The sequence below is a fragment of the Musca domestica genome, unplaced genomic scaffold, assembly GCF_030504385.1.
Source record: "Musca domestica strain aabys unplaced genomic scaffold, Musca_domestica.polishedcontigs.V.1.1 694, whole genome shotgun sequence".
Classification (NCBI taxonomy): Eukaryota; Metazoa; Arthropoda; class Insecta; order Diptera; family Muscidae; genus Musca; species Musca domestica.
Window position 1 is genome coordinate 1 of NW_026712381.1, and position 23,373 is coordinate 23,373.

The following is a 23,373-nucleotide window of genomic DNA, read 5'->3' on the forward strand; positions in this document are numbered from 1 at the left end:
GAAATCGGCTTCAGGGCATTTGGAGTCGATCTAGCGATGTGGTATGTGTACAAGTTAAATATCCAAGCGAACATCTGATTTCGTCCAAATTTAATACATCGCAATATTACTATTAAATTTCAAAAACGGCAAAATCCTTCTGTAAACTCTCGCAAAAAAAGTTTTAAAATTTGGGAAAATATATCTGATATTGAGCGATGGAGTAAGCGATATAGTTCACACTTGGTACATCGTAATATTTAGATAAAACTTGGGACAGATGCGAAAAGGAAGATTATAGCCACAACTATTTTTGTCCAAAATATTTTTACCTATATTGGAGCTTAAACACGTAGATCCATTATTTTTGGTACCTCCCCCTCAAAAAAAAAAAAAAAAAAAAAAAAAAAAAAAAAAAATAAAAAAATAAAAATTTTCAAAAAAAAAGTCATTTGTATAATAACTATATAAGTTATATATATAGTTAAACGAAACGAGAACAAGATTTAGCCTAAACTTGGCTCGTGGTAATATAAATATCAAATGTAGCGATCATGGAAAATATTGATGCATTTTGACAATTAAAAACTCTAATAAAATGTGAAGTCAGTCATCGATTTTCTTTAAACTTCGTATATACTAATAAGACAGCTTCAGATCTGGCATGGATATAACCATGTTATCTTATGTAAAGTTGGAATATGTATGGCCATTTTTTTATTACATAAACCAGTGGTCAAATCACTTTGGGAACAGTGAAAAAAATCTTTTTAACTTTTTCAGTGTTACTTTGGAGTATTTTTTAGCTCTTGGTTGAGGCGAATGTACAGAACCAGTTCGTCAAAAAATATGATCCCACAAATCATGTTTAAAACTTCATATTTGTCAAATGTAGTTCTGCCTTAACTAGACGCAGTCATTTGACTGAAGCAATGCAACTGAACTTAACGTCTGTTATCTTCTACTTAAAAAACATGGTATACTTTTAGGAGCACCAAAAATGTAACTATTCACAATTGGTAAAATATGGTTAGTTTTGAAAATAAGTTAGTTGGAGTTCATTTTATTTTTAATAAATTTATAATTTATTATTGTTATTATTATTTTGATATATAAAATATATATTTTTTATTTGATAAATAACAACATTCTAAAAATATTATGATTCTCAACACCAAGAAATGTTAAAAAGAAGAACAAAAGGAAACACAAACTCCATTGCTAAGCATTGCAAAGAATGCAAACAAAATCTCTATAAATATTTAATAAAAAAAATATATATAAATATGTTAATGTTTAATCTAAAACCAAAAAAAAAAACATTTAAATTTTAGGAAGAAAAGAAAAAAACGAAAGAAAAGACGGAGGGTCAATGGAGGAAGTATCATGGGCAAAATATACTCTTATCTTCGAGATAACTGGGTGACAAAAAGATTCCCCTATGGTTGATCACATACCATGGTAGAAGAATATGGGTAGATGCATCAACACATGGGAACATTGATATGTCAAAAATTTTAAAATGTTTTTTCAAATATTGTAAGTAGATTTTTATAAGTTTTCTTAATGCAGAGGTTATTATAATAGACATTTTTTAACAATTTTTACAAAGTTGAATAATTTTTCATTCAAAAATTCCAATTCCAAAATTGGTTTGACATTGTCCCCACAGCTGTGTCGATGAGTCTTCCAGGATTCTTCTACCATGTCACATACCACGAATTTTATATAAAATTTAATTTAATTTATATATAAAATTATTTAATAAACACGACAGATTTTATATATAGAAGGTACCCATCGGAATGGAGAACTATTCCATGAAACTTTCCGAGTGTAATCCCAGAAATGCATGTCCCATACCTCTATCCCCATTGACCCTCTGCCACAACAATATTAACACTCAAACACAACTACACTCAAAATTTGCTTAGAACAAGAAATAAAACTACCAAAGAACAACAAACCATTTTATTAACAAAACAACAAAAACAAAATAATTATAAAAATAATAGAATAATACGTCTATACATAACGAAAATATATATGAGACATTGTATTTTAATTGTAACAACAACAACATTTTAAAAGTGTGTAAGAATTTCTTCGTATATACTTTTTTCTCTCCTCATTAAAAGTCCAAAAAAAAAAAACGAAAGAAAAATTACATTTTTCGGTTTCTTTGAGAACGGAAATAAATACCAAAACAAATTAGTAACAAAAAGAAAAACAAAAACAAGTTCATGGGAAAATTTAATGTTCATTGCGTATTAATTCAAATTAATTACAAAAAAAAAAAAACAAATATTTATTAAAAACAACCGAACAACATCCATATATAAAAAAAGGAAAAAACACATAATTAAATTACGTATTGATTGTCATTTTAATTAACAAGAAAAGAAAAACAAAAAGAAATGGAAACCAAAATTTATTTAAATTAATTGAGAACTATAGATAAATAAAATTAACAAAAATCTATTATACATTTGCGGAATTTTGTTTTATTTTGGCATTTTTTTTGGAAGGGTGATTAGTTTTTAAGAAATTTTTGGATTCAAAATTAACAAGTAAGCAAAGGCTACAGTCGAGCGGGGCCGACCGTTGAATACCCTACAACACCATAATAAACGATACAGTTTATATAGGCGAGATACTCGAAAGAATTCCACAAGATATTGTGACAAATAATTAAAGAAAACCATCAGGTTTCGTTCTCTAATTTTCGAATAATAGCAACTTAAACTAATTTGCTCATTTCCAATTTATTGGTAGATGTTGCACGTAAATGGTCTTCCTAGATCTGGAACCAATATTTCCCAAAGACCTATAATTTCTTAGAAGTGGCAAAAGATTAACATTTATTATTGGTTTTTGACTGAAACGCATCTATGTGAGATACAGACATTTGACTATATTCGTTAACGAAATAGTCAGAAGTGCGTCCTTCCTGTATTTGTGAATTCTCCAAAAAGTCATTGGAATGGACATTTTCGTATTTTGTCTACAAAAGTTGGCAAACTCCTTTACACATTGAATATTTTTGGATGGCCATCCAAAACTGCTTGGCTTTTGCAATGTCCGGTAACCCCCATTCAAATGTGCGTGAGTACCGGGCGATAATTACGACCTGCTGACAATTTTGCAGTTTTTGGTCCATTTCAACCCCTTCTAGGCTTCTATTCTGACCCTCATCTTATCCCCATGCAAAATTTCGTAAGGATCGGGCCATAAATGCGATCTGTATATGATATCCTAACTACTTAGTTTTGTTAGCTGTAGAAATATTACCAAATGTTTAATTGAAAATGAAAATATGCCAAAAATATGACAAAATTTAAAAAAATATGAGAAAAAGTTACAAAATCAATATTTTCATCTTTAGAGACCTATTTTTATGCGATTTTTTAGACGTTTTTTCTTTCCTGCCAAGAGGCCATTCTGAATTAATGAGAACTGTCGAAATCAGTTAAGCCGTTCTCGACATATAAGAGATCTTTCAAGCATATCTCCTTTAATAGACATATATATCGCACATATTTTGCTATATATCCGATTTGTTGGATCTTAACATCAATGTAAAGATCAGAAGTAACCTTGTCATGGCTTTGTGATTTCGCCGGGATTTAAAATATTCGCGGTTAAATGAAAAATTTTGAATTTTTTCAACAGAAAAGATATGGTCTATTTTACCCGCTAAATATTATCCGATGACCACCCAAATTGGTAGGCTTCCTCCCCGCCCTAAACTCTAGCTACATGCGTCGATTGGTCTATAATTGCGACCTGTATAGCTACTGCAAAATCCGACATTTTTTCAGTATTTGGTCCATTTCAACACCTAAACAAAAGAAATAGGCTTCTATTCTGACCCTAACCCCACCTTCGTGCAAAATTTCGTTAGGATCGGGCCATAATTGCGACCTGTAGCGTGATTACAAATTAACATGGACAGACGGACGGACAGACATACATAGCTATATAGACTCAGCTCGGCGAGATGGGAAGATCTATATATATATAGTTCCCTATGTCGGCAACCAATATTTCGAGGTGTTACATAAATTCTGGCCCAATCAAATGTACACATAGTGTTGTAGGGTATAAAAATTATGTTAGGCTGATATTGAAAATTTTCTGATTTTCCCTATATTGGGTTATATCAGGATTTTCTGTTGGTTCTGTGGATGGGAGTAAAAGAGAACGCTATATATGAGAGTGCTTTGATTATTTCGCCTGTAAGTTTTATTTGATTTTCGTGTACGATTACAGTTTTTAAGTACAAAATTGTAAAACTAGTATAATATAGTGCCATATTGCAGGTTGGATTCCAAATCAGTTCATATATCATAGAAGTAGGTAAAATCAAACCCATGCTTATATTTGCTTCAGAGCTACGTTGATAATCCCATGGCGCCCAAATGTTCTAATTAAATACAAGTCTCGACATTCAATCTGACCCTGTAGCTTTTCGAACTTGGGCCAAAGTGTGTGAACTTGATTGTAAGATGTTTATTCCCATTTCATTGTTCATATCCGAATAATTATTAGAATATGTTGGTTGATTTTTATACCCGCCTCCATGGAAATATATATGATTCCGTTTTAACGCCTCACAATTTTGATCAACAAAATATTCTACATCGATTTTGTGATGCCCATCTGTATGTTTATTGGAATTACAATACAGGCCACTTTATTTGACATAGAAATTTGACAATTTGAAATTTGACAAAATAGTTTGTATTATTTTTACCGTGGTTGGAATGTCCACATTTCTGAAAATACTAACCGAAAACACCAGACATTAAAAGAGAGCTCAATATCAAATTTCGTGATTACAGCTCTATACATTTACTCAGTACTAAATTTAGTAACATTTAGTACTTTTCATAAAATTTTAATACACACTTGCAAAACCGTTTCATATCTCAATCCTAGACACCAACACCTATCGCAATATAAAACTCCACGGTATTGGGCGAAGCAATATCAAATTTAGTTCAATTTAGTTATTTTCAAACAGTACGCATTAAGTACCATTTAGTACTTTGCGTACTGTTATAGTACACATTTTCAAAACCACCTCCGTATTTTAATTCCAGATACAATCAGAGACCTCAATATAAAATTTCAGGATTTCAGCTCAAACAATTATAGTACACATTTCCAAAATCACCTCCAAATCTCAAACACAGATACCAACCGAGACCTCAGCATCATATTTGAGGATTCCAGGTCTATCCCTTCATGCAAGACCAAATTTAGTAAACTTTAGTACTATTCGAACAAGTATAGTACGCACTTCCAAATCTCAACCTCAGATACCAGCCCTGCTACCAATTTAGTACTACTAAGTACTTTTCGAACAATTATAGCACACATTCCCAAAACCACCTCCATATCTTAACCACAGACACCAATATTGACATCTATATCAAATTTCAGAATTTTATCTCTATTACTTCACCCAATACTAAGTTAGTTAAATTCTTTAGCACTTTTCGAACAACTATTGTACACATTTCCGAAGCCACCTCCAAATTTCAACCTCAGATACCAACAGTTATCTAAAAATCAAATTTCAGAATTTTATCTCTACCCTTCAACTAAGGTCATATTTAGTACTTTTCGTACAATTATAGTACAGATTTCCAATCCCAGATAGCAACAGAGACCTCAATATCAAATTCGAAGATTCTAGCTCTATCCCTTCACCTAATACCAAATATAGCAACATTCAGTACTTTTTGTACAATTATTGTTTATATTTCTGAAAACACCTTCAGCGTCCAGGTTACATATGAACAGTGACCCTAAAACCAATTTTCAGATTTCAAGCACTATCAGTTCACCCAATAGCAAATTGTAACAAATTTAGTACTATTTAGTACTTTTGGCACTTACAGTACCATTTCTAAAACCATTTAGTATCGTTTAGTACTTTTCGTATACATTAGTACACACTTACAAAGCTATCTCCTTACATCGACTCTACTCCTCAACCTCAAATCAAATTTTTTATACCCTCCACCATACTATGGAGGGTATATTCATTTTGTCATTCCGTTTGTAACTCATCGAAATAATGATCTTAGACCCAACAAAGTATATATATTCTTGATCAGCGTAAAATTCTAAGACGATCTAGCCATGTCCGTCTGCCTGCCCGTGTGTCTGTCTGTTGTAATCACGCTATCTTTCGAACGAATTGAGATAGAAGGCTAACATTTTGCACACATGTCTATTTTGCCAGTAGGCAGGTTAATTTCGTAAATGGGCCATGCAGGTCCACGTTTTCATATAGCCCCCATATAACGGTACCTCCCGATATTCGGTATTTTGGTGATTTTAGCGACATTATTCACCGGAATTGTTTCATATTTGGTATTTGAAGTTCGAAATGGATACTACAGCCTGAGACAGAAAATTGTCTGTGCAGGTCCACGTCTTCGTATAGCCCCCATATAACGGTACCTTTCAATATTCGGTATTTTGATGATTTTAGCGTCATTATTCACCGTAGTAGTTTCAAATTACGTATTTAGAGTTCGTAATGGGAACTACAGTCCGTGACAGAAAATTGCCTGTGCAGGTCCAGGTCTTCGTATAGGCCCTACTTATCAGTACCTTCTTATATTCGGTATTTTGAAGATTTTAGGTACAATACTCACCGAAATTGTTTGAGATGTCATATTTAAAGTTCGTAATGGAAGCTACAGCCTGTGACGAGGTCTTCGTATAGCTCCTATATAACGGTACCTCCCTATGTACGGTATTTTGATGGTTTTGGCTTCATTATTCACCGTTTATTTCAAGTTTCGAATTTGAATATGGCAATGGTTTGTGACAAACAATGCCTATGTAGGTGCACGTTGTACAGGCCCTAATATAACGGCTATATTCGATATTTTTTAAATGTTAATAGAATTTTTGGCGGCCAAACTTACTGCTGTTTTACTTGTTATGATACAAAATCGTACCAAATGTATTAAGTTTTAGTACTTTTCATACACTAATGATGCGAATTTTCAGAAACCCGTTTTTACATCTATCATGCACTCTACATCTTTCTAGCCCTACTGCTTCCTCAAATATAATGGGTGCCATATTTATTATCTTTCTTAGTCTTATCTTATCCCTTCGGATCAAGGGTGATCCTTACAAAAAAAATTTCAAGATTCTAGCTTCAGTCACTGAATTACTTTACTGTTTTGCAGGGTGAGATGATAAAAACATTCGGCAAATATTGAAAAATGAGCTCGGGGTAAAGCCATTGAAATTCCAAAAAGTGCAAGAACGTGCACCGCAAAAGAAAGAAAATACACTCAAAAGAGCTAAAGAGTTGCTTCGCTTGGCCGAAAGTGGTGAACTGCCGAATTTGGTTTTTTCCGATGAGAAAACATTCGTTCTCCAGCAGTTTGTAAACAAACAAAATGATCGTGTTTACTTGCCAAAGAGATCAGCTGAAAATGTGCACCTTGGTTGGCCACCAGAACTCAAGTGCCGGCCATGGTGATGTCGTGGGCCTCCATAACAACATTTGGTCGTATTAATCCACCGTGGCATCAGAATAAATGCCGAATATTATCGCGAAAATATTCTGGAGGGTGTATTAAAGCCTTGGGCACTCAAACATTTTGGCCGCAGACCTTGGACATTCCAACAGGACTGGCATTCAGCACGTGCCACCCAAGAATGGTTGCAAAAAGAGGTTCCTCGCTTCATTTCCAGCGCATAGTGGTCACCAAAATCTCCGGATACCAATCAGTTGGACTATTATGTCTGGAATATTTTGCAAAGCAAAGTTGGCACTAAAAATACCAAGGTTTCGATCACCTCAAGCAAGAACTTCGCCGGGAATGGGCCAAAATACCGTAGAGCAACATTCGGACAGCGTGTGACGGCTTCATTATAGCCATATGACTGAGGGTATAAAAAAAACGACACAGAAGACTCCTTTGTTGACTCGCTTGAGGGTTAACATTTTCTGCCAAAATAATCCTCGTATTTTTATTTGCAATATTGAAGACACTATATACCTTAAATGCACGGATTTCGAGAAATCTTTATCCGAAATTTCCAAAAGGACGAGGGAAAGGGTGGGGGACCTCTCTATTTTTTTTACCTTTCAATGTAAACTTTCGAAGCGCCGATACACATGTCTTCTTTTTTAGCTTTACTTTCATAATCTGCTGGATTTTCACCGTAATTATTGGTGGCGTATGAAGAGTGACATAACTCATACGTTCCATGGTCCCAAATTCTAACATCTTCATTATAGATTGAATATCTCCGAAGAAATTTATTTCAAATATATTATAGATCCGTTCCTCCTAATATCACCAAAGAAAATACCCCTCACTCACACTCAACATTTACGAGAAGTTTTTATTTCTCAAAAAAAGTATTTCGACAACAATTTCCATTTTGTATGTATGTATGTAGGTCTATACTATGTAGATAGGTAGGTGGTAGGTACATGTAGGTAAATGTGCAGATATTCCCGAAAAAAGTTTATCTACATGAGATAAATTCGTTATATAAATCAGATAATCTCAAGAATTACAAACAGCTAAGTTTTAATCAGCTAACCAAAAGAAATGGCGGACTTCTTCCTCATTCGATGGCCGGCAATGGGGTGGAGTTTTATCCGGGGCACCGGCTGAGGTCAGGGACATACGTAGATCACGCATAGCCTTCATGTTACGTTCTGTGGCCAAAGTCAGATCAATCATGGGACTGGGATAATGGACACCGATGAGGCATTCGGCTTTTTCTTGCTCCTCCAGGGGCATACGCCAGGGTTCATGGCTGGGAATGAGAATAATGTTAAATTCTTTTAAAATAATTTATGAATTTTCTACTCACATAAACAGTTGCGGAACCTTGGCCAATTCGGGTACATATTGTTTGATGTAGGTGCCCAAAGGATCCAAGCGTTTGGCCAGGGCCACGGGACAGGTGACCAACGATGAATCCAATAGACGTTCAAATGCCGATGAACTAACCCACATCCAATTTCCGGCACAAACCGACCAATCGGCATCCAGGAGATGTTTAAGGAAATACCTCAAACCATGTTCCCAGTTCTGCCAAAGACCTCCGCGTGTCAAAAATGTAGCCACCGTATTACGCAGGGTATGATGTAGCCAACCTTCGGCCAATAATTGACGCATGGCAGCATCAATTAACGGGAATCCCGTCTGACCCTCCGTCCAACGATTTAATTGCTCAATATTTGTGGGTGCCCAGGGAATGGTTAGGCAGATGGCATTACCCTCCATGCGATCATAGTAGGGATTATTGACCGACATCGTATAGAAATACTCCCGCCATATAAGTTGTCCGGTGATATGAGCCCCACCAAACATTTGCATTCCAAACCCCTCCGCCTGCAGTTGTACCGTTCGAAAGAGATCATGGACATCCCAATAGAATTTCCTGACCGATAGGCATCCGAAACGCAAATGGGCACTCATCGATTTCGGAGATTCGAGTATATTCGGACTAGCTTGATTGGGTAGATAGCGGCCACAGCGAAATGCATTCTCTTCGACATTGAGACGTTCGCGCAAGTGTAGTAGGGCTTGGGTCTCGCCACCAATCCATTTGGTTTTGGCCAAATAACTGAGTTTTTCGGGAAAAATTTTGAATTGTTCCGGCGTTGGAAACTGTGTCGGGGGGGTAATTTTGAAATCAATTTGAAATGGGTTTTATTCTATGCCCTACTTACCTCGAGAAATCCTCTTAGTTCCTTTATGAGATTCTCCTCGATTTGTATGAATTCCACATTTGTCCAGTCGGGATCATCTGCTGGTCTGGGTGGCAGACCAATAACCTGAACAGTGTGCTGTGGAGAGAAAGAAATTCAAAAGCTTTTCATATGCATCAGAAAAAGTCTGCGGAACCAGATTTTCGTCATGGAATCTTTAGTATTTTATTCGAACTTTTTTAAAATATTTTTCGATTTTTGTGGAACAATGAATGCCCCTTGTTCTTATTCGAAAAAGCAAGGCAATGACTAAAGCCGGTAAAAATATTTTCTACGTTTTAAAATTTAAGCAATTAAAATGGCGCCCAACGGTTTTTAATTTACTGCATCAGTTGATTTACAATTTCACCGGATGTAATCAACATTACACGAATCACAACACTTACCAAAAACATTTGATATGTCAACGGTGGTATACCACCATTGGTATCGATAACCGTCTGTGGATCCCATAACGTATGCGAGATTTTCTCCACGGCTTCTATACCCAAGTCGTGACAAAGTGCCTTCACTGAATTATCTCTCTCATTCCAAATGGGCTCACAATCCTGTTCGAAACACAACTTGTGAATACGGAATTTTTCATGTAGGCTACGAAATATTTGCACTGGATTTCCTTGGAAGAGATAGAGGCGGCCACCATTGCCACCGCTAATGGCACGGAATTGATCATCGAGATCTTTGAGGGAGTCCAAGAGGAACTTAAAACGATTGTAGCCCACACATTTGGTGCCTGTAAAAGAGAGGAACATAATTAAAATCACTTGCTTTCAAATACTTATGTAATGCTATTGGGTGCAAATGGCGCCCAAGATGAAAAACAACAAAGAGAGTTATTTTCAGTGTGGAACTAAGGGGCATCAAAGTCCTTATGGAAAAAAATTACTTCTAAAGGGTGATTTTTTAATAGCTATATGAAAATTTTCAAAAGAAAAAACAAATAATCATTCGATTTGAAAAAATGTATGAAATTTTGAATAACCTGTACCATTTGGAATAAACTTACAAAATTTTTATAAAACTTCGCTGAAAAATTATTTAAATACAGAATATTTGGTAGAACACGTATTTATCTGTCAATGTAAATGGTGCCTATTGTGAACTGCAAATACCAATATTAAGTTAATTCCGTTGAAAATGTGGATAAAAAACCGCAAAATATCGAATATCGGATGGTATGGTTATATGGCGTCTAAGAAGACGTGGATTTGTATAGGAAATTTTCTGTCATAGGAAGTGCTGATCAATTATACACTCTGTGGGGCTTAAAATTCTTATTTCGAGGAGTTACAAACGGAATGACAAAATTTAAATGTAGTTGGGTATAAAAACAATCGGCCATGTATATACCGGGTGAGATGAAAAAACTGCAACCAACTTCAGACGGCTGTCATTTCTAAGCTACTCCGACAGCTGTTAAAATTATTCCTTCGCCAGCTCATTACATTGTTTACAAGTGTACAAAAGCATTTTGGTGAGATTTTCCAGAAAAAAGTTATTCGTGATGGAATTCAAGCGTGATAGTGTGATTTCTTTATATTTGGCTGAAAAACCACAAGTGGCTATCGATAGAGCACTCCAGCATTTAATTTTCACTCCAGCGAATTTGGTTTTCTCCGATGAGAAAACATTCGTTGTCCAGCAGTTTGTAAACAAACAAAATTATCGGATTTACTTGCTAAAGAGGTCAGCTGAAAATGTGCACCTTCGGTTGGCCACCAGAACTCAAGTCACGGCTATGGTGATAATGTGGGCCGTCGTAACAGGCGATGGTCGCTGTCCGCTCGTATTAATCGACCGTGACATCAGAATGAATGCCGAATTTTATCACGAAAATATTCTGGAGGGTGTATTAAAGCCTTGCGCACACAAACATTTTGACCTTGGACATTCCAACAGGACTCAGCACTATTGCACTCAGCACGCGCCACCCAAGAGTCGTTACAAAAGGAGGTTCCTCGCTTCATTTCCAGCGCACAATATCCACCAAAATCTCCGGATACCAATCCGTTGGAGTATTTTGGAAAGCAAGGTTGTCACTAAAAAAATACCAAAGTGTCGATCACCTAATGCAAGCGCTTCGCCGGGTATGGACCAAAATGCCGCAGAGCAACATTCGAGCAACGTGTGTCGATTTCATTGGCGGCTTGAAGGCCATAATTCGTGCCAAAGGGGACCAATTCGAACAAATCTAAACTAATTCTTAATTTTGATGCTATTTCCGACATTTTTTGCTTTCATTCAATAAAATTAAAAAAAAAATGTTAAAATTATGGCGTTTGACTTTGTTGCAGTATTTTATCTCACCCTGTATATTCCTGATCAGAATAAAATTATAAGGCAATTTAGCGATGTCCGTCAGTCTTTTGAAATACCGATAGAGTGCACATTATTTAATCTAGAGCTTTGCAATTTAGCAGGATGATTGATATTGGAAATGGGATATATTAATCTACGTTTGGGTATAGCTCTCATCTAACGATATCTGCAGATTTTCAGTATTTTGAAGGTTTCTGCCACAATGTACAACCAAATCAGCTGAAACTTTATATTTAGGGTTCTTGTTGGTTGGTGGTTCACTCCTTGCAAAAAAAGTTTGTTTCAGCTCCACTGATTGGTATAGCCCCCATAAAACGATACCTTCACATTTTCAGTATTTTGAAGGTTTCTGCCACAATGTCCAATCAAATTTTACGACACTTGACAATTGGGAATCTCAGTAGGTCTGTTCTCTCTTTGCAAACAATTTTCGATTTAGGTCCACTAATTAGTATAGCTCCCATATAGCAGTATCTCCGATTTTCGTTATTTTGGTAGCTTCTGTCACCACTTTCAACCATGTAATAAACTCAAAATGAAACGCGAGTTTATTATTAAAACAATCAAACTTTATTTTTATTTTAAAGTGCAATTTGGCAGCTACGCTTCACAATGATGAGTGATTTGTTCTTCTTAGAACAAAGTTGCAGGTGGCCACCAAACAGCAATCTTCTTTTGTAACGGCATCGTCTATTGGCGTTGTTGTTTATGTTTTTGGTATTGCTGAATGAGGAGAGTACCAGAGAGTGTATGTGCTTATATGAGAATAATTCTATGTTATTAATTAGTTAATTTGAAACTGGTTTTTGTTATTTACTCTCATTATAAATTACTCGTACATAGCTACATATGTTTTCATGTAAATAGTTTTACATTGTTAACAGGGGCGTAGTATTGTAATATAATAATGTGGGACACCACAACTACCCCCTCCTTAATTTTTTGCTCAAACAAAAGTTTAATTATTTAATGCACTTATTTCTTCTTATAAAAATTTTGTATTGAGAAAAAATTAATAGCATATCATATTATTTTCTTGGCTTTCTTTCTCTTAAATTATACTTCACAATTTCTTTTTTATTATCAGGTAAATTTTCTGATTCCTTCTTTTCATTAACAATATTTGTATTTTCTTCTATTAGATTTTCATTACGATTTTCTTGGATAATGGGAGAAATTTTTTGTAAGGGGTCTAAAATTGTACTTGGAAAGTCCGGTTCGTGTTCATTAGGTTTCATACAAGGTATAATTTGGTTTGCATGACGTTTCCATTTTTTACCATTATTCATTTCAATAATATAAGTCTGTTTTCCAATTATATCACGTATGAAACCTTTTGACCATGAAACTTTTCCCGGAACGGAATAATCTTTTACAACCACATTTTCATTGATTTTAAAACAAGACTTTTTACTACCCTTATAGTATTTCTTTTGATTCTCTTGTTTGTTTTTAGCAAATTCTTCGATTTGTTTAAAACTTTTATCTATGACAATTCTCTTTGGATTGAGAATATCTAGTCGAGTTCTCAACATTCTTTTATTAAACATTAAATAAGAGGGAGAAACACCCGTGCTTATATGAGTGGTGTTTCGATAATCAAGGAGAAAACGACATAACCCTCTGTTGAATTCCGACAATGGTGTATTTTTTAAACTGCATTTAAGAGCGTTCTTAATGGTTTTAACAGCGTTTTCGGCTTGGCCATTTGTTGCTGGATTTCCTACTGGTGACGTAACTTGCTCAATACCATTCATTCTCATAAATGTCCGAAACTCATTTGACACAAAAGATGTACCATTGTCCGAGACGACATATTTTGGCAAGCCAAAACGTGCAAACAGTCCCCTCAAAACTGCTATTACGGCTGTACTCGTTGTATTTGTACCCATATCAATACATTCCAACCACTTACTGCAACTGTCTACTACCACCAGACACCAACGCTTCATAAACGGACCAAAAAAATCTATATGAATTCTCGACCACACTTCATCTGTTCTTGGCCACGGTATCAATTCCTGCTGAGGTGGAGTTGGTCGTGTCATAAGACATGGTTCACAAGACTTCACAACCATTTCCAAATCCTTATTCTGCCCGGGCCACCAACAACATTCTCGAGCCATAGCTTTCATCTTTACTATTCCCATATGGGACGCATGCAAGAAATTTAATATATCTTTCCTAAACACTGTTGGTATAATAACACGATACCCCCAAAATATGCAACCTGATTCTTCCGACAATTCATGTCTTTTCAAAAAATAGGGTGATAATTCCTGATCAAGACATTTTTTCGGCCAGCCACTAGATAGCAAAACTTTAACCTTCAACAGAATTTTATCCTTTTCTGTTTCATTGCGAATACTTTCAAAATTCAACAATTTACTTTCGCTGTGCATTACTTCCAAAAAATTTAAATAAACATTATTTGGGAACTGTTTTGGCGCAAAATCAGATTCTTTTGGGTATCTAGAAAAATAATCAGCAACGTTATACTTTGATCTAATATGCGACACATCAAACTGATATCCCGATAACGTTAATGCAATACGCTGCAATCGGCTAGAAGCCATCAATGGAATTCCCTTCTTAGGGCCCAAAATATAATGAAGAGGTTTGTTATCAGTCACCAAAGTGAAATGACGTCCATACAAAAATTGGTGGAATTTTGTAACACCATATAAAATTGCTACCGCCTCTCGATCCAACTGCGAATACCTCTTTTCACAATCAGTTAATGTCCTAGACGCAAATTCAATCGGCCTTTCTGTACCATTTTCTTCTATCTGTGACAGCACAGCTCCTACTCCTACTGGACTTGCATCCACAGTTAATTTCGTTCTAAAATTGGCATTGAAGTGAGCCAAACATTTTTCACTAAGTAAGTGCTTTTTTAATTTGTCAACCGCAGCCGAACAAACCTCATTCCATTCAAATTTGGAATCCACTTTCAACAACTGGTGCAAGGGGTGTAGCCATGTTGAAACCTCTGGTACAAATCTTCTATAAAAATTTACAACTCCCAAGAATGCTTGGAGTTCTTTTACATTCTTTGGGTAAGGAATTTCTGCTATCTCCCGAACCTTATCCGGATTCATGTGCAATCCTTCTTTGTCAATTACGTGACCCAAATATTTAATTTTCTTACAGAAAAAATCACATTTCTCCGGGGACAACTTAAATCCAGCATTGGTTAAAATTTGTAAAACATTTTCAAGCCTCTCTAAATGGAGTTTCCTGTTACGGGCAGTAATTAAAATGTCGTCTAAGAAGACAACAACACCATCCATTCCCGTAAACAAGGTATCCATAATTCTTTGAAAAATTGCTGGGGCCGAGGCCAACCCATAAATTAGTCTAGTATACTGAAAAAGACCCTTGGATGTCGAAATCGTGGTATATTTCTTTGATTGTTCATCCAATGGTATTTGTTGATACGCCATGCTCAAATCTAACTTGGTGAATTCCTCCCCACCGTGTAATTTGGCAAAAATCTCTTCTATCCTCGGTAGAGGATACTTTTCAACTAATAAATGGGGATTTAGTGTGACTTTAAAATCACCGCAAATACGAATATCACCGTTCTTCTTTAAAACAGGCACTATAGGAGTTCCCCACTCACTATAGTCAACCTGCTGCAACACTTTTAATTTAACCAACTTTTCAATTTCTAACTCTACCTTCTTTTTAATGGCTATAGGAAGTGGTCTTGGCCTAAAAAATTTTGGAGCTGCGTCTTCTTTTATCACCAATACTGCCTTACACATCCTAAACAACCCAAGTCCACCATCAAACAAACTTCTAAATTTTGACATAAAATCCTGAACAACCTTAGAACCTGTCAAGGAATAATCCAAATTAGAAATTTTAATGCCAAACGTCTTCAAAAAGTTCCTACCCAATAGTGGTGGGCCACCATTACGAATCACTACAACCGGAATAACATTGATCTTATTTCCGTACTTCACAGTTACGTCACACTCACCAATCGGGGTTATACTCACACCATTGTAAGCCCTCAACAGTAGGTCTGTCTTTTTTAGTTTATGATCGCTGAAAAATTTGTCAAAAGTACTTTCCGAAATCACATTATTTTCTGACCCAGTATCCAGTTCCATCACAAATGGTTTTTCTTTGATTAAAATTTTAATCTTAATGGGGTCATCACCAGAACTAGTAATTGAAAATAGAGATACATCGGTATTATCTATATAATTAAAATTTTGTGATTTACACATTTTCTTTAAATGACCTCGCTGTTTACATTGATTACATTTGTAATTTTTGAACTTACAACTCTCGCTTTTATGATTTTTGTAACCACACACACTGCACTGGTAATCACTTTGTTTCTGCTTGTGCTGTGACGTCATCGGCTTCGCTGCATCTCTTTTGCCGTATCCACCCTTACTTCGCTTTATAAAATTCAGCTCTTGTTCTTGTTTAACCTCCACTGTGTCATACTGGTGTTTCACATATTCGGCACTATTAGCAATTTTAACCACTTGCTCGAAATTAACCGTCACTGCCTCCAAAAAAATTTTGTCCCGGGCCGGACCCTTTTCCAGTCCCATTACGAACTTATCTCGAATGGCAGTATCCAAACACGATCCAAATTCACAGTTCACTGCTAATGACCTCACACGTACGGCCCATTCATTTACCGTCTCCGTTGATGATTTTGTGGCATTATAAAACTTAAACCTTTCTGCAAAACCAGCTGTTTGAGGTGTAAAATGCCTGGTCATTGCAGCCGCACACTGTTCAAACGTCACTGTTGTACCTTCCACTTTAGCCGGACTCATCAAATTTGTCAACAAGATGTACGACGTCTCACATAGCGATGTTAAAAGAATTGCTTTTTTCTTTGCTTCTGCAACAATTTCGTTTGCAATGAAAAACTGTTGAAGTTGATTCTGGAACACCGACCATACCTTTTGTGTATGATCAAAATATGGCACTTTTCCAATCATTTGCAATTCCATTTTAATGGACAAGTTTTTTTTAAATATTTGCAAATTTAGTTTTATCCTCGTCGCCACTGTAATAAACTCAAAATGAAACGCGAGTTTATTATTAAAACAATCAAACTTTATTTTTATTTTAAAGTGCAATTTGGCAGCTACGCTTCACAATGATGAGTGATTTGTTCTTCTTAGAACAAAGTTGCAGGTGGCCACCAAACAGCAATCTTCTTTTGTAACGGCATCGTCTATTGGCGTTGTTGTTTATGTTTTTGGTATTGCTGAATGAGGAGAGTACCAGAGAGTGTATGTGCTTATATGAGAATAATTCTATGTTATTAATTAGTTAATTTGAAACTGGTTTTTGTTATTTACTCTCATTATAAATTACTCGTACATAGCTACATATGTTTTCATGTAAATAGTTTTACATTGTTAACAGGGGCGTAGTATTGTAATATAATAATGTGGGACACCACAAACCAAATCAACTAAAACTTGACATTTGGGGATATTAACCATTATTTGCTCAATAAACCTGAAATCAGATTAAGGATATATGTATATGGGAGCTATATCCAAATCTTAGGCAATCTCAATAAAATTTGGTAAAGGTATTTCCGAGCTCTATAAGATATCTGATACCAATTAAGATTGTTGTCGAATGCATATTACGAATGTGAGGGTCTTAAACACCAAATCGGATGAAACATATATATGGGAGCTATAGCTATATCTGAACCGATTTTCACCTAATTTTATGTACTTGTTTCCAGACTGAATTCGATCGGATGAGCCAAATTTCAGGTCATATTGACCGATATTTGACATTTGGTGCACATTAACCCCACAATCGGTTGATGATATATATGGAAGCTATGTCTAAATTTCAGCCGATTCTCACCAATTTCAATAGGGCCAAACAAATATTGTTTGGAAAATTTCACCTCAATCGGATAGAATATGCGATCTGCATTTTGTTCACAAAAATACATGGACAGAAAGACGGACGGACTGACATATGAAGATCATCAAAAGTAACTATGGGTCTATCTTGCTTCCTTCTCCATGTTACAAACAAATGCACAAAGACATAATACCCTGACCACTATGAGGTGTAGCGTATGCAAATCTTGGCGATGAGATTTTTTATGCAATAATGGATATATTGGAGATATATTTCCTGAATTTTAAAAACCTTCCTATTTCTTCTCAGAAACAATATATAAGTTCGAGTACCTAGTCTCAACAAAATTCATATATTTCTCTAATTCTGGAGAATACCAAAAGTTCGACCCCGTCGTTAATAGATTTTTACTTGCTGATGGTCCTTTCAGCTGTTTTAGTTTTTATTACCATAGTATGGAGGGTATATTAAGTTTGTCATTCCGTTTGTAACACCTCGAAATATACGTTTTAGACGCCACAAAGTATATATAATCTTGATCAGCATAAAATTCTATGTCGATTTAGCGGTGTCCGTCCGTCTATCCGTCAGCTTCCGAACGAATTGAAGTAGATTGATAAAATGTTACTCAAATGTACATTATGTTTGCAGGACTTTTGGTATTGAAAATGGGACATGTAGGTCTACGTTTTGGTATAGCCCCCATACAACGGTACCTCCCGATATTCGGTAGTTTGTTGATTTTAGCGATATTATTCATTGGAATTCTTTCAAATTTGGTATTTGAAGTTCGTAATGGATGCTACATCCTATGACAGGATATTGTCTGTGCAGGTCCACGTCTTCGTATAGCCCCCATATATTGGTATCTCCCGATATTCGGTATTTTGATGATTTTGGCGACATTATTCACCGGATTTCTTTCAAATTTGGTATTTGAAGTTCGTAATGGATACTACAGCCTAAGACAAAAAATTGTCTGTGCCGGTCCACGTCTTCGTATAGCCCCCAAATAACGGTACCTCCCGATATTCGGTATTTTGATCATTTTAGCTACATTATTACCGATTTTTTTGAATGTTGTAATGACTTATGACAAATGTTACCTATGCAGGTCCATGTCGTCGTATAGACCCTAATATAATAGCTACATTAGGCATTTTTAAGATTTTAACAGAAGTTTTAACGGATTTTATTGTTTTTGAGAATTGTCAAATTCGTCCCAAATGGTGGAGGGTATTAAAAGTTCGGCCCGGCCGAACTTACAACGTTTTGTACTTCATTGTCATAGGTTGTAGTACCCATTAAGATCTTTCAATACGAAATTTGAAACAATTTCGGTTTATAATGTCTCTGAACTTATCAAAACACCGAATGTCGAGGCATCGTTTTATGGGGGCTACACGAAGACGTGGATCATCATTCGCAATTTTTTTGTCATAGTTTGTATTACCCATTAAGATCTTCAAATTCATGATTGGGTTATTTAAAACTGTTCCGGAGATGTAACGAAATTATCGATTTTTTTAAAAAAAATCCCAAAAGTTCAAAAACGCACCATATTGGTAGTCCACAAAATTTATGTTCATTTATCAAATTTAGAAAAACTTTGGACATACCCAAAGGAGAAAATATCTAGCCTCGGCTCGTTCGGGAACAAAGACCCAAATCTCTGGATCTCAAGAAAGATAATAACAAATATTTAGCATTTTGGAATGTTTAAGGTGTCAGCAATCATTTGGCATAAATTTTGTGTACTCCAAATATTGGACCTTTTTCGACTTTTGAGAGATTTTTTAAAAAATCCGGGTCCAAAAAATCAATAATTTTGATATAACTCCGGAATTGTTTCATATAACCCCATCAAGTGACCACTTGTTTGATAGGTAGCTTTTAAATGATACCTACACCGATATGCCATATCGGTATAGTTGGTCTAACCCGGGTCTTGGACCCGAACTTTTGGGTCAAATATCCGGGTCCGTTCTCCAAGAAAAAAAAATACTCTCTCGGAATTAGGATACAAATACCTACATCTAGTAACAATAAAAAAATCCGAGAGCTTTTACTAAACTAGAGTTAAGCCTAGAAGCCTATTTACAGTGGAGAATATCAAAAGTTCTACCCCGTCGATCTGAGCTGATTTTTTTTGCTTATTTATATTTCATTCAGCTGTTTAAGTGACAATTTTTCTATTTACCGTATTTATATGGCGCTTAAAAATCACTTACGTATATTGACAACACTGTTCACACTCACAACTTGTCAAATGCTTCTCTCTCACACACTCACACACCATTCAACACCTACCCGCACTTTCGCCATCAAATATGAAGACCGGCAACAGTTTGATGCCTCTGTTTTTATCCGATATAGCTTCTAGCAAAGCGGGATTATCGTGCAGACGCAGGCCATGGCGGAACCAATGGATATTCACAGACATGCCCGTGTTCCAGTAAATCAACCAATCAATCCAATCGATAAAAATAATTACAAATTCTAATTAAATTGAGCTTTTAATTGTTTTGCCTTCTTTGTTGTTTGTTGATAGGTATTTTGTTTGGTTTTCCACTTGCGAATAGTTGGAGAAAATAAAAGTAAGAACTATATTTTTTCACTTCCACTTGTCGATTAGAACTTGAGACGATTTGCCGTTGTCCGACTGGCCGCGATAACTGACGCTTGGCAAATGCACTCTCAGTTCGACTGGAAACGTTTGGGTAAACTATTTAATGCTTTGCTTCTGTTTTGTTCTGTTCTCAACTAAACTACAACTGCACAAACAACAACAACAATGCCATAACTATTTGCAGTTGTTGTTGGTGTTACACGTATAGCTAGCTGAGGGTGTTTAAAGGGGAGAGGGGGTTTCCAAGTTTGCAAAAATGCATTTAGCCGGCATCAATTTGTTCGAGTTTATAACTGTGTGTGATTGTGTGTGTAGGCAGACAACCCCTTGACTTCCTACCCAAGCGTGTGGCCTCCTCCCCTGAAGGGTTGAACAAAGCTTGTTTCGCATAGTTTGCCATTGTATCGAGCAGTGGCGAGTGGATAGTTTTCTATTGTTTCATTTACCACTTGTTGTGAGACGTCGGTTAGGGTTTCTGTTGTGCGGTGTCTGTTTCAGAGATTTTTTTGATTGGAATTTCTGTAGGTTTTGAATATTGTAACAATTTGTTGTAATATATTTTAATAAAAATGTGTGCATATAGGCATGTGGGAATATTGAAATGTTTGTTTTTGACACCGGCTTTTGATTGATATGTTTGTTAGATTTTTGACGCATGTTCGGAAGTATTTAGAAAAATCACTACGGGGGATAGTTTGAGGCTCTTACTTTAAAATATCTGAAATATATTTTATTGTTAGTTAGGAGATAGGATATGATTACACTGTACAACAATATTGAATCCAAAGGGTTGGAGAACTCATTTTGGAATAAAAAATTCGTATTGGGTAGCATACCCAGTAGTAGTGGGGACCGAGTAGTGCATCTTATACTGATGACCCTATAGCCAATTACACCTATGCAATGGGGTCATGTATGCCTGGCTTTTGGTCACCCGGCCTCGCATATTGAGATTTTTGAAGCAATAAATCACACTCATCTGGAAGACTTTCCGAATTTCGTTGTTAGGTTTTTAATGGGTTAAGAACGGCATGAGTCAAATTTGGTTCGAATGGGTAAATATATGGGTAAAGTTCTCCCACATATAAGTTATATCATACTTGATATTTAACTACCTCGTCAGCGAAAAGTCCACCTTAAAATTTTAGATTCGCGTTAGGGCTTTTTATACCCTACAACACTTTGTGTTGGTTGTATTATTAGTTTGATTTGGCCAAAAATTATGTAACACCTCGAAATATTGATTTCCCACATAGGAAAGTACATATGGATCTTCCTATCTCGCCGAGCTGAGTCGATCTAGCTATGTATGTCCGTCCGTCCGTCTGTCCATGTTAATTTGTAATCGCTCTACAGGTCGCGAAATTTAAAATATAGGTGGGGTTAATGTCAAAATAGAAACCTATTTCTTTTGGAGATGATCGCATAATATTTAGGGGTTGAAATGGACCAAAAACTGAAAAATTTCCTGATTTTGCAGTTGCTCTACTGGTCACAATTATAGACCAATCGAAGCGAAAGTTAGCATGGGGCTAGAGCTTTGGGCTGGGCAGAAGCTTTCCAATTTTGATGGTCATCGGGTAACATTTGGTGGTTGAAATAAACCGTAACATTTGTAATAAATAAAAGTCAAATTTCCCATTAAACCGCGAATATTTTTAATGCCGGCGAAAGCATAAATAGACGAAAAGGTCAATTCTGACCGTTACGGAGATGCCGATAGTAAAAATATCGGATATATATAGCGAAATATATACAATGTATATATACAAAGGAAGGGGATGTTAGCTAAAATGCTTATATCTCCAGAATGGCTTGAGCGATTTTGACAAATCTTGTAGAATTAGAATGCTATTTTGGCATAAAAGTATAAAATATAAAAAATCACATAACAACATGCCAATAATGATGTTAATATAGATTTTGTAGCATTTTGTGACATATTTTTATTTTTTCATATTTTTTATCGCATGCGATTTTTATACCCTACACTACATAGTGGTAAGGGTATTATGTCTTTGTGCATTTGTTTGTAACATGGAGAAGGAAACGAGATAGACCCGTAGTTACTTTTGAGAACCTTCATATAATCACTTTCTGAGTCGATTTATGCATGTCAGTCCGTCCGTCCGTCCGTCTGTCCATGTATTCTTGTGAACAAAATGCAGGTCGCATTTATTATCCGATTGAGATGAAATTTTCCAACCAATATTTTTTTGGCCCAAGGACGAACCCTATTGAAATTGGTGAGAATCGGATCAAATTTAGATATAGCTCCCATATATATCTTCATCCGATTACGGGTTAAATGTGCACCAAATGTCCACTATCAGTCCAAATTACCTGAATTTTGGCACACCCAACCGAGAGAGGCCTAGAAGCAAGTATATCAAATTTGGAGAAAATCGGTTCAGATATAGCTATAGCTCCCATATATATCTTTCATCCGATTTGGTCTTTAAGTCCCTCACATTCGTAATATGCACTCCACAGGAATGATATTTGGTACCAGATATCAGATAAAGCCCAAAATGGTTGATTTTAATTTTATTAAAATCTGTTCCGATTTGGATAGGCCTCCCATATATATCTTCATCCGATTTCGTGTTAATTGTGCATCAAATGGCCAATATCAGCCCAAATGGCATGAATTTTGGCAAATCCGACCGAAACCAGCCTATAAGCAAGTACACAAATTTTAGTAAAAACCGGTTCAGATATAGCTCTAGCTCCCATATATATGTTTCATCCGATTTGCTCTTTAAGTCCCTTACATTCGTAATATACTCTTCACAGG

At 35.8% G+C, this 23,373-nt stretch overlaps 1 protein-coding gene across 1 annotated transcript; it reads right to left on the reverse strand.

Annotated features, from left to right (window-relative positions):
* Positions 1-8,344: 8,344 nt before the first annotated feature.
* Positions 8,345-20,661, reverse strand: LOC131806014 (cryptochrome-1-like). The gene is made up of 5 exons (XM_059129874.1): positions 20,258-20,661; positions 10,141-10,487; positions 9,716-9,832; positions 8,851-9,653; positions 8,345-8,793 (listed from the first exon to the last, which is right to left on the reverse strand). Exons 1-5 carry the CDS (start codon positions 20,388-20,390, stop codon positions 8,562-8,564), a joined length of 1,632 nt encoding a protein of 543 aa, XP_058985857.1. The 5' UTR covers positions 20,391-20,661; the 3' UTR covers positions 8,345-8,561.
* Positions 20,662-23,373: the final 2,712 nt, after the last annotated feature.